This window comes from Bos indicus, chromosome 3, assembly GCF_029378745.1.
Source record: "Bos indicus isolate NIAB-ARS_2022 breed Sahiwal x Tharparkar chromosome 3, NIAB-ARS_B.indTharparkar_mat_pri_1.0, whole genome shotgun sequence".
Taxonomy (NCBI): Eukaryota; Metazoa; Chordata; class Mammalia; order Artiodactyla; family Bovidae; genus Bos; species Bos indicus.
In genome coordinates this window covers 22,079,333-22,092,314 of record NC_091762.1, presented here as the reverse complement: position 1 = coordinate 22,092,314, position 12,982 = coordinate 22,079,333, and the positions used below count along the sequence as shown (strand labels likewise).

General features: G+C 37.3%; 1 protein-coding gene across 2 annotated transcripts in view; it reads left to right on the top strand.

Moving 5' to 3' along the window:
• Positions 1-12,982, top strand: part of GPR89A (G protein-coupled receptor 89A) — a 59,203-nt gene that overhangs the window by 11,379 nt on the left and 34,842 nt on the right. For both annotated transcript variants that reach the window (XM_070785790.1, XM_070785789.1), the window contains exons 4-6: positions 5,902-6,008; positions 6,562-6,663; positions 12,718-12,838. In XM_070785790.1, the coding sequence (XP_070641891.1) occupies positions 5,902-6,008; positions 6,562-6,663; positions 12,718-12,838 (330 nt within the window). The remainder of the gene's footprint in view (positions 1-5,901; positions 6,009-6,561; positions 6,664-12,717; positions 12,839-12,982) is intronic.

The following is a 12,982-nucleotide window of genomic DNA, read 5'->3' as shown; positions in this document are numbered from 1 at the left end:
AGAAATAGATGTTTTTTGGAACTCTCTTGCTTTTTTGATAATCCAACGGATTTTGGCAATTTGATCTCTGGTTCCTTTGCCTTTTCTAAAACCAGCTTGAACATCTGGAAGTTCACGGTTCACGTATTGCTGAAGCCTGGCTTGGAGAATTTTGAGCATTACTTTACTAGCGTGTGAGATGAGTGCAATTGTGCAGTAGTTGGAGCATTCTTTGGCATTGCCTTTCTTTGGGATTAGAATGAAAACTGACTTCTTCCAGTTCTGTGGCCACTGCTGAGTTTTCCAAATTTGCTGGCATATTGAATGCAGCACTTTCACAGCATCATCTTTTAGGATTTGAAATAGCTCAACTGGGATTCCATCACCTCCACTAACTTTGTTCATAGTGGTGCTTCCTAAGGCCCAGTTGACTTCACATTCCAGGATGTCTGGCTCTAGGTGACTGATCATACCACTGTGATTATATTGGTCATGAAGATCTTTTTTGTACAGTTCTGTGTATTCTTGCCACCTCTTTTTAATATTTTCTGCTTCTGTTAGGTCCATACCATTGCTGTCCTTTATTGAGCCAATCTTTGCACAAAATGTTCCCCTGGTATCACTAATTTTCTTGAAGAGATCTTGAAATGGATTAAAGACTTAAATGTAAAACTTGAAACCATGAAGCTCTCAGAAGAAAATATAGCAGAAAAACTCCTTGAAAATGTTTTTTTTTTTTTTTAAATCACACCTAAAGCACAAACAGCAACATCAAAAACAAACAGTTGAACTATATCAAACTAAAATCTTCTGCCCAGCAAAATGAACCATCAACAAAGTGAAAAGACCACCTATAGAAGGGAAAAAACATTTGTAAATCATTTATCTGATACGGAGTTAATATCCAAAGCATATAAAGAACTTGTAACTCAATAGCAAAAAAACAAATAATCCAGTTTTAAAACGGGCAAAGGACCTGAATAGACATTTTCCAAAGATTTATCAGGCCAACAGATACATGAAAATATGCTCAACATTACTAGTCATTAGAGAGATGACACCTCGTATCTGTTAGAGTGGCTATCATCAGAAAGACAAAAGATGACAAATAGTGGTCTTGATGTAGAGAAAAGGGAACCTTTGTGCACTGTTGCTAGGGTTGTAAATTGATACAGCTGCTATGGAAAACAGTGTGGAGGCTCCTCAAAAAAATAAAAATAGAACTACCATATGATCCAGCAATTCCACCTCTGAAAGTGTGTCCAAAGAAAATGAAAACACTAACTCGAAACACCTCATGTTGCTTGCAGCATTATTTACAGTAGTCAAGACATGAAACAACCTCAGTGTCCATGGAGAGATGAATGGATAAAGTATGAAATGTATATACAATGTATAGAATGAAGAAATCCTTCATTTGTGACAACATGGATGGACCTTGAAGGCATTATGCTAAGTGAAACAAGTTAGACAAGAGAAAGACAAATACTGTATGGTTCCACTTATATGTGGAACCTAAAAGCAAAAACAAAAATAAGAACACCAAACTCTTAGAAAAAGAGATCAGATTAGTGGTTGCTAGAGGGAGTTTCGGAGAAGGCAATGGCACTCCACTCCAGTACTCTTGCCTGGAAAATCCCATGGACGGAGGAGCCTGGTAGGCTCCAGTCCATGGTGTCGCTGAGGGTCGGACACGACTGAGTGACTTCACTTTAACTTTTCACTTTCACACATAAGGAAATGGCAACCTACTCCAGGGTTCTTTCCTGGAGAATCCCAGGAATGGGGAACCCTAGCGGGCTGCTGTCTATGGGGTCACACAGAGTCGGACACGACTGAAGTGACTTAGCAGCAGCAGAGGGAGTTTGGAGGAGGGGAAATTGAAGGAAGGTGGCTAATTTGCTGTGTGATATGTGGGAAAGTTAAGAGTAAATCCTAATTCTCATCATGAGAGTTTGAGAGTTTTTTGTTTTGTTTTGTTTTTTACTGTATCTAAATGAGAGAATGATGTTAACTAAACCTTTTGTAATCATTTCACAATATATGTAAATCAACCATCATTGTGGACTCCTAAAGCTTATTTAGTGGTCTATGTCAGCTATTTCTCAATAAAGCTAGAAAAAAAAATTTTTATTATCACAACCTGGAAGTTTTACTGCTATCTAACCAGAGGTCAGCACCATTCCTGTAAAGAGCCAGAGAGTAAATATTTTAGGCTCTGTGGGCCACACTATTTCTATTGTAACTACTCAACGTTGCTGTTGCAGAGCCAAAGCAGCCAGAGGCAATATGTAATCAAATGGGTGTAACTGTGTTCCGGTAAAACTTCATTTATAAAAACAGGTGACTTACTGGCCATGAGTAATGTCTAGGTTAGAAAGGACTTTGACTCAGTCTAAAACCAAAATTATTGTTTTTGGTAGCTAATGTCCCCCAACTTTTGACTCATTTATTGTTAATAATCCCATATAGTAAGATATGTCACTCAGTTACTTGGATTTATATTCCTCAAATAGCTTATCTTAAAGATTATGAAAGTAGCATTGCTAAATCTGGTTCTTCTCTAGGTCCTTTGTAGGGATTGGGTAGGCTAAGATGTATCTTCAGTTATACCTATTTTTTCATACTAACAGTTGGTCCTACAGTGTAACAGAATTATGGATTGTGATCATATATTATTAACTGTGCATTGACTATTCACAATAGTTTTCAAAGGAAAATCTTCGACCTGAACAAGAGTATTCTTTTGGCTCATCTCTAAGCAGAAGTGCTGTAGCCTTCTATTCAAATACGTAATCTTGTTGGTATCCTTAATTTTCTCAAGAGACTATCACTTTACCCTCAGCTCAAATTGCAGTTAAAATATATGGTTTGCTTTTAATGGGCAATATGGATTACACTTGTCATTTCAAACCCACTGCCTCCCAGTATCTTTCAGAAATTTAGCTGAAGTACTGAGTACAGTTGCCTGGAGGATGTGCATGTTGTTTCTCTAAATGCTCGAAAGTGGGTAATCCAGATGAGCAAAAGCTGTCAGTTTATCTAAACTAAATGGTATTGGCTCTCTGTAGGATAGCCTTTGCTCTGTGTTTTATGATTCCTGCCATATGCACTAAGGAGTAAACAGTAAGAAATAGCCCACTGAAACTCACTGATGTTTCTCTTGAAAGCATGGTGTGAAGAACATTGTTAATTGCCCTCATATTTTCTTCTTTAAGAAATCTTTGGAGAAATTTCAATATGATCATGGTAATAATTCAGTTATAATTAGTAATAATTATGCTGGAATAAACACAAGCTGGAATCAAGATTGCCGGGAGAAATATTAATAACCTCAGATATGCAGATGACACCACCCTTATGGCAGAAAGTGAAGAGGAACTCAAAAGCCTCTTGATGAAAGTGAAAGTGGAGAGTGAAAAAGTTGGCTTAAAGCTCAACATTCAGAAAACGAAGATCATGGCATCTGGTCCCATCATTTCGTGGGAAATAGATGGGGAAACACTGGAAACAGCGTCAGACTTTATTTTTCTGGGCTCCAAAATCACTGCAGATGGTGACTGCAGCCATGAAATTAAAAGACGCTTACTCCTTGGAAGGAAAGTTATGACCAACCTAGATAGCGTATTCAAAAGCAGACATATTACTTTGCCAACAAAGGTCCGTCTAGTCAAGGCTATGGTTTTTCCTGTGGTCACGTATGGATGTGAGAGTTGGACTGTGAAGAAGGCTGAGCGCCGAAGAATTGATGCTTTTGAACTGTGGTGTTGGAGAAGACTCTTGAGAGTCCCTTGGACTGTAAGGAGATCCAACCAGTCCATTCTGAAGGAGATCAGCCCTGGGATTTCTTTGGAGGGAATGATGCTGAAGCTGACACTCCAATACTTTGGCCACCTCATGCTGAAGCTGAAACTCCAATACTTTGGCCACCTCATTGCAAACTCCAATACTTTGGCCACCTCATGGCCACCTTTTTGACTCATTGGAAAAAACTCTGATGCTGGGAGGGATTGGGGGCAGGAGGAGAAGGGGACAAAAGAGGATGAGATGGCTGGATGGCATCACTGACTCAATGGATGTAAGTCTGAGTGAACTCCAGGAGTTTGTGATGGACAGGGAGGCCTGGCGTGCTGCAGTTCATGGGGTCACAAAGAGTCAGACACGACTGAACTGAACTGAACTGATGCTTCCCTTATAATTTGTTTTTCTTACATACACTATGATGTATCAAACTGATCGAATTTTCTATTTTACATTGACCATTAGAAAATGTAAAGCTAAATTTATGACCCACCTGTAGCAAGTTTCTAGAACTCTAAGGTATGAGTTTTCATAATAACCATCAGGCCTAGCCTGATATTCTACCTAGATTTTGCCATTGTTTTTCCTCCCTTTCATATTACCTTGTAGTTTTTTTCATCATCTTGTATTTAATATATACTCATAAGCCATTTAACTACTTAACCTTCTTTGAAACCAGGCCTAGTTTTAAGTCAGTTTAAAATCAATAAATACAAAGGACACCATCAAGAAAGTTTACCGATATCCCAGAAATGGGAGAAAATTTTTGTAAACCATAAATCTGATATAGGACTTCTATTTCGAATATGTAAAGAACTCTAACAACTCAATGATAAAAAGACAAATAACACAGTCAAAAATTAGACAAAGGAAAAAAAATGGACAAAGGATCTGAGTAGGCATTTCTTCAAATAAGATATCCAAATGGTGGAAAAGCTAAAAAAAGGAACAACCCAAATGTCCACCAACTAATGAATGGATAAACAAAATGTGGTATATCCATACAATAGTATGAATATTATTCAGCCATAAAAAGAAGTGAAACATTGATAGATGCTGCACATGGATGAACCTTGAAAACTTAATGCTAAGTTAAAGAAGTCAGTCCCAAAAGATCATATATTACATGATTCCATGTACATGAATATCCAGAATGTGGATGAAATATCCAGAATGTGCAAGTCCATAGAAACAGAGTATATTGGCACTTTCCTAGGACTGGTGGTGGTGGTGGTTTAGTTGCTAAGTTGTGTCCGATTCTTGCAATCCCCTGGCAGGAGTCCAGCTAGGCTCCTCTGTCCATGGGATCCTCCAGGCAAGAATACTGGAGTGGGTTGCCATTTCCTTCTCCAGGGAATCTTCCTGACCCAGGAATCGAACCCGGGTCTCCTGCACTGCAGGCAGATTCTTTACTGACAGCTACACAGAAAACTCCTCTTCCTAGGACTGGGGAGGTTGAAAGGAAAGGAGAGTGATTGCTAATGGGTACTGGGTTTCATCGTGGACTGATGAAAATGTTCTAAAATTGATTGTAGTAATGGTTGCACAATGTGAATATACTGAAAACCCTTATATTGTACACTTTAAATATGTGAATTATGTCTCAGTAAATTGTTATAAAAAGTCCTAAAAATCAATAAATAAAATATTTTATAAGCAGTAGTGAAAGTAATCATGCAGATCAGATGTTTAGTTATATTGAGGTTACAGAAGAAGTATTTATGTGTCTTTATAATGCATATTATTAACATTTATTTTCTTTTAATTCTTATATTGAAATATGACTCCCAGTGTTAAGTGAAACAATAATCATCTACCAGTAATAATATATATTGATATATGTTATTATATATTGCCTATGATTATAACCAGAGCATTAACAGTCTCAATTAAAAAAATGAAATTCTTAGGAGGTTACAATGACCATATATACCTTTCAGAACTTTATAATAAATTTTTTAATCTCTATAAATGAGTAGATAGTAACAGCCTAGTTGACTACTAAGATGAAATATATTCAGTATTGAGTTTAAAGAGCAAGAGATCCTTTGGAAGACTAAAGAGAGTGAAAATAGCTGCCCTTTTCCCCTCCTAGTGATAATTCTTTGACATTTGTTTCAGCTCCCGTTATTTTCACTGGAAAATGAACCTGTGTGTAATTTTGTTGATCCTGGTTTTCATGGTGCCTTTTTACATTGGCTATTTTATTGTGAGCAACATCCGACTATGTGAGTATTTTACCCTCATATCAGCACATGATTTAAGATGAGTGTTCTTAGGGATTGAGGCTGCAGAGAGCTTCATTTCTATATTACTTTCAGTAGCTACTGTTATTTGGGGGCACCTCATACACAGCATCTTTAAAAGGTTAACAGAAAATAAATATTAAATGAATGATTAGGTTATTTGTCCTGCCACAACTTTATTTCTCTTTCTACTAGAATGTCTTTCCTTTCATTTTTCCAGTTCAGGGTACTATTTTTACTTTTTGATTTGTACTGGGGATTGTTATTAGTACTTTATCAGAAAATTACTTTTTCCCCCTCTTCAACTGTCATTTTAAAAGACTTCTTCATTCTTAAAAAAAAAAGTCTCCCCTAACTCAACTAGATTTCTCTTACAATGGTAAGAAGTTTAGAAAACAATTTCTAAAACTTATGTTGTTCCACCAATCATTTACCAAGTGAGCAAGGCAGCCAAATATTAATTAGGATGATCTCTTAAACTTATGTAAAGAAAACTTTTATATATACTTATTTCACCTTGTCTCCTCTTTCTTAGTACATAAACAGCGACTGCTTTTTTCCTGTCTCTTATGGTTGACCTTTATGTATTTCTTCTGGAAACTGGGAGATCCATTTCCCATTCTCAGCCCCAAACATGGTGAGTGTATGTGGTAGGGAGGGGAAAAGTGTCGTTTAGTATTTTCTACTTTGAAAAAAATCAATTTTTATAAACTACTTACTATGGGAAACACAGCAAGTTATTTCTCTAAAAAAATGTCTGGTTTTGAACTGAATTTTTCTTTCATCCTAGGAGGTATCAGATGCTGGTTTGGTAACAGACTTCTGTCATTTTAGAGCAGGAGTTTTGACTTTAGGTTAGTGAATGAACTTTAAGGGAATAATGGATTGAGAAAGGTATCCTTAACTTTAGCCCCCTGGTATTTTATGCAGAATGATGGGAATGTATATGTATATTTGGAAGTGAGATATCCATAAGCTCTTATGAGATTCCCAAAGTGGTCTGTGACCCAGAAGGTAAATGGTCAGTGCTCAAGTGATAATGAAGATCGTCTCTAGGGAGTGTATGTATTCTGGGAAAGAGCAATGACATAAAACTCTATTGGTAGATGAAAAGCTTTTTAGGAGTTAGTGTCTCTCCAAACAAAAAAGTTTATTTTAAATTCAACAACCGGTCGTGGACAGAGCCCTGCTTTCTATGCTCATCAATGGGCAAAATCCCTCAACAAGCAAGTTCTTCTAGAACTACTTCAGAAATAAATACTCCTCCAGAATATATATACATATATATATATATATATATGTGTGTGTATGTTAGATTAGAGCACCTAACTATAATGGATCTACTGAGACTTTCATATACTGAAGCTTTTTTTTTTAAATACACATCTTTTCATTTTACTGTCCTGCTGTGCCTGTTGGAGAAGGCAATGGCAACCCACTCCAGTACTCTTGCCTGGCAAATCCCATGAATGGAGGAGCCTGGTGGGCTGCAGTCCATGGGGTCGCTAAGAGTCAGACACGACTGAGCAACTTCACTTTGCCTTTTCACTTTCATGCATTGGAGAAGGAAATGGCAACCCACTCCAGTGTTCTTGCCTGGAGAATCCCAGGGATGGGGGAGCCTGGTGGGCTGCTATCTCTGGGGTCGCACAGAGTTGGACACAACTGAAGTGACTTAGCAGCAGCAGCAGCTGCACCTATCAAGGTTCTTATAGCAGAAAACAGATTCTACTCTAACTAGTTTAAAGTAGGAAGTGGTTTATTACAGTGTATTGGGAGTTTTCAGAAATTCTGGTAAAGCAGGGTGTCAAACTTGAGTGCTGCATAGTAACAAGAAACACCCAACCACATAGTACTAAATTAGGAGGAAAAAGAAAACCATAGAAGTTGTCACCTGCCACTTAGGACCTATGATCGGGGACCAGACATTAGAAATGGCTCCAGCTGCTCCAGTTCCCAAGTGCTGTCATCACTCCCACATTATTCACGTCTGTGTTTGAGGTCTTACATGGACAAGTGAATGTGAGGCAACCCAGGTGACATTCAGAATCTTAGCTTCAAGGAAATCTGGGAAAGAGCTTTTGGCTTTCCAGATTCTGTAGGAAAAGAAGTCATGCTAGAAAGGCAGTGAAATGAGTGGTGCCTGAGCCAGTGTCTTGAATCTGCCGTACCTCCCATGTGTCCTTTCATGTCTAGTCACTGCCTAGAGCAGGGATCTGGGGGAGAGAGGTTTTAAAACTCTTCTCCAGGAGTGTCAGAGGAAATGTGCAGTTTTTAAAAGCATGTGGAATGTCATAATAACTGTGTATTTTTTAAATAAAAATAGTTATTTTGAAATTTCACGTAACATCAAAAAGCCCCCAAAAGTTAAGAAACACCAGCATACCAAAATCCTTTATATTCTTATCGTGTCATACAAGACTTTCCACATCCTGACAACTGTTCTCTTTCTCTATCTGTCCTCCAGTCCTGCCAAATTACTTAAAGTTTCTAGAACTGTTCTATCAGCCTGGATAGTCCTTCACCTCTGTTCTGCCTGGAAAATACCTATTTATTCTTTCAGTATTCAACTCTTGTCGATTCCTCTAAGAACTTTCCTGGCCATCATTAGGAATTGTCAGTTTCTCCTGCCTCAGTACACTTATATCACCTTTAAAACTTGTGATTACTTGTTTCCTTATCTAACTTCCTCATTAACCTGTGAGCTCCCTGAGGTCAGAGACTATGTCTTATTTATCATTATATCCTTAGTGCCTGTCATGGAACCTAGCACATAATAAGTGTTTAATACATATCTATTGAATTAGTGAATGAAAAAAAAATTGGTTCTCCAAGGTGGTAGATGAGTTCAAGAATCTGACACTCTGGGTAGGAACTTAAGATTTGTTAATGTGATCAGCATGCCCGTGTCATTGTGTGGAAAAATTTGGAGTAGAGAGGCCCTGATGATATACTTCTCATATAAACTGTTTCAAATGAATGCCCAGAGAGAGATTTGTCTGTGATACTAGAAATGAGGGACACAAGTGGTAAGAGGACCCCAGGGCTGCTAACAGCGATAGTGCAAGCTCACATGTAGTTCAAAGGTATGACTGATGCCTTTTCCAGCCTTCTGGAGAGCAGTCAACTCACGTAACCAGTGCAGCCAGACAGTGCCTGAGAGGAGATAAAGACTATCACATCTATTGTTCCATCCCTTTTTAAAACTCTGTGGGGATATCCTGAAGAATACACCCAGAAGAAGAGCTAACGAATAGTTTCAGTGTTAGTCTTTCCTTTGTGCTCCAGTAAATAAGCATTTTGGTTTTATTTCGGAATGTCAAGTATCTAATTAATTTGACCCTGTAAAAGAAATAAGGAGGAAGAAAAGTTTAGGCAATAACTGAGAAGCAGCGAGGCTTACACTGCCTTTTTAGAGCTTTTCCCAGACTGTCTCAACAACCAGTGTGGTTTGTTGCTATGGAGACCATGGAAGAAACTATAAGATCCAGTCTTTACTTATGTGAAAAAATGTCTGTAAAAGTATTCCTTGTGCAGTGCCTGCACCTAGGAAGGTCAGAAGACATTCCATGGTAGGAAAGAGTAAGAGAAACTAAGAATCATATGAAGTTAGAAGGAATCTGTGTGAGCAAATAGCAGCAAATCACTTAATCCATCTGACTTTCCATTTATGAGCTAGAAAATAAGAATTATAATGGTTAACCTGTTTACTTCATAGAAATACTGAGATTAAGTAGATAGTATTAAAAGTACTTTAAGCCAGAAAAAGATACTTAATAAAGGGACAGTACCTTGAAGAGAATAAAAGGGCACATTTTTCCAGTTTTTTATATAACCTGTATTAATCCCTTAGGGTTTTTTTTTTATGTAACTTGGCAATAGTTATGTATCCACAGTCAACAAACATTTGTTGAACACCTTTCATGTTCCAGGCAGTAAGTAAAGATCAATAAGACATGATTCCTTCCTGTAAAAACGATACAAATTCAAGAGATATGTGAAGAGTACCTTCAACAGAATTTGGGTTTATTCATTCATTTAACATTTTACAAATATTTGTTGAGCACCTAGTTTATGTTAAGTGCTAGAGATACAACCATGAACAAAAATTATCATAGAAAATTATGCAGCTAAGGATATCAAATTTATTGCAAGCCCTTAGCATCAACTTTTCTGAGTAAGTGATATTCAAGCTGAGATTTAAAGGATAAAACCAAAGGTATATTCAGCAGGAAGTCACAAGAGACATCATGTAAAGCCCTGAAGTGTATTCAAGACCAAGTAAGAGACTGAATAGAAACTAATGGTGTAGATTTTTTTTATTGGGTGACCAGATAGTTGATGATATCATTTGCTAAGAAAAGTAATACAGAAAAAGGAAGATAATTTTAGTTTAGGATATGTAGAATTTGTGTTGCCTGTGCACATCTAAGTGATATTCAGTAGGTAATTAGATTCACAAATCAGGAACTTAAAAGTACAGATTTATCTGTCCTCTTGGAGATAATTCCAGGAATCTAACAAATTAGATATCATCAGCTGAATGCTGTTAGGTGAAACTGGGGAAACAGGCAAGATCACCCAAGGAAAATGTAGACTGAAATGAAAGAGGGAATTCTGGTCCATGGAGAGCAAAAACAGACCAAGAAAAAGCAAGTAGAGAAGGAAAACAGAAATGGTAGTATAAAAGCCAAGAAAGACAAATAATGCAAAATAGGAACAATTCAATGTCATAAATGATCAAATAAAACATGGATTGGAAAATGTTGAATTTTGCAATCAGAAGAAAATTCCTGACCATATTATGATAATGGCTAAGAGTCCAGGCTCTGGAGCTAGGCTGTTTGGGTTTAAATCCTGACTCTGCCACTTATTAGCTATGTTAGCTTGACTAAGTTACTTAACTACTCTGTGCCTCCATTTCATCGTCTGTAAAATGAGATCTTAAGTAATATCCACCTGAGTTGTTATGAGAATTAAGTGAATTAATACAAGTAGAATACTTAAAACAGTACATAGTATATAATAGGTGCTTGGTGAATATTACCTATTATATTGCCATTGTGATTTTTAGTGAAAGCACTTTCATTCAGTGTAGAACAGTGGGATGAAAGCTGAATTGCAGCCAGTTGAAGAATAAATGGACATGAAAGAAGCTCCTCCATTTAAGGGGTAAATTAGAGAGGGTTGGTAACTAGATGTACACTCAAGGCCAAGGACAGACTTTTTCTTAGGAAAAAAACTTGAAACTGAAAGGAAAAAAATCAGCAAAGAAGGAAAGATTGAAGATAAAAGAGAGGGGGAGAGAGAGAGTGGACAGACAGTAGAACAAATTTTAGAGGAGGTGGAAGGGGCATTAGATCAAAAGCACAGGAAGAGAAGCCCTAGCTGTGGACACCGTCTTGTTCTGAAGAGGGTAAGTTAGAAGGATGATTACAGATGTAAATGTTTGAAGATAGTTGATGTCTAATAACTTCTTCCTTACGTGATAAGCACATTAGCTAAAAAGAACAAAGATTGGAAAAATGGGTTAAAGTATATCTGCTAAGGGGTAGAGGGAGAGATGGCTAACCAAGGGCAAGAAAAGGATTCCTTGGTAGTGAATGATTTCTGTTAAGACTAGAGACCATACACTTATAATGGCATCAATGTCAGCATGCATTCTAGTAGTTTTGGGCAGCTCAGGCACGGGCATTGGGAAGGCAGAGTGTCAGGTTGATCTAGGGTTAGGAGTTTGCAGGATCAATGCTTTAGGAGAAGAGTAGGGGCTGAGGGTCCTGAGAAGAGAAGTTAAACAAGCTTGGAGTCCAGGTTCAGCAAAGAAGGAATTGGAAGGTCGGGGATGCAAAAGACTAGAAACCAGAGATCACAATGAGCTCTAAAATGGGGTAGTGGAAATACAGGCACAAGAGGACTTAAATATTGGAAGTACAGCTTCAGAGCCCGTAGAACTCCTGAATGGTCCCTCTGGTGTTAGGCCATAGGAGTGGATGGCTGAAGTCGACTCTATCCTAGAAACAGAAAGTGAGACCAAATTTGAACTCGTTTTTCCCTGTGACACCAGACTTCCTGAGTTACTCTTAGCATTGCTTTCTTTTACTTATTCCAAATATATCAAAAATAGCATTTATTTTAACTACGATGCTGATTTTCAGCATTCTCAAAAAATAGGAAACAATTGATAATTGGAATAAAATTGAGTATCTAAAACTCATATACTTACTCATTCTATAAATTCAACCCATTTATTAGATGCTTTATGTGCTTCTTGGTGGCAAAAATGAATAAGACATAGCTAAAGAACTGATGACATTAGGGGAAAATATGTAGACTGAAGGTAACTGTAGTGGAAAGTATTATCTCCTATTTATACTTTTCTAACAGATTTGCTTTCCCAAAAGTACTACTTTGTTAGAGTTCACGTTACCTTGAGTAAATAGTCAACAAATGTTATTTATTGTTATTTTACCATTACCCAAGAATAGAGATGATTCTGGAAGCATTTGGGATAAGAAGAAAATCAATAGACTTTTATATTTATTAGAGAAAAATCCACATATGAATAATTAATTTAGCTTATGTAAGTTAGCTAAAAGTAATGGTTGTTGTTTTCAGTGATGTTTCCTTTTGCTGTGAGATGAAAGCCGATTTATCTGTATCACCTGGCATTAATGTGCTTTCATATTTTTAGGGATCTTATCCATAGAACAACTCATCAGCCGGGTAGGTGTGATTGGGGTGACTCTCATGGCTCTTCTTTCTGGATTTGGTGCTGTCAACTGTCCGTATACTTACATGTCCTACTTCCTCAGGTAACGAGAATTTTGTTTTTCTTTTCTTCTCATTACTTCTTGAATACATATGGAACATCATGCCCCCATCATTAATACTTAAATATTAGATCTATGATACTGCCTTTTTATTCTCTGTTCTTTTGGATATTGGCCTAGGAATCT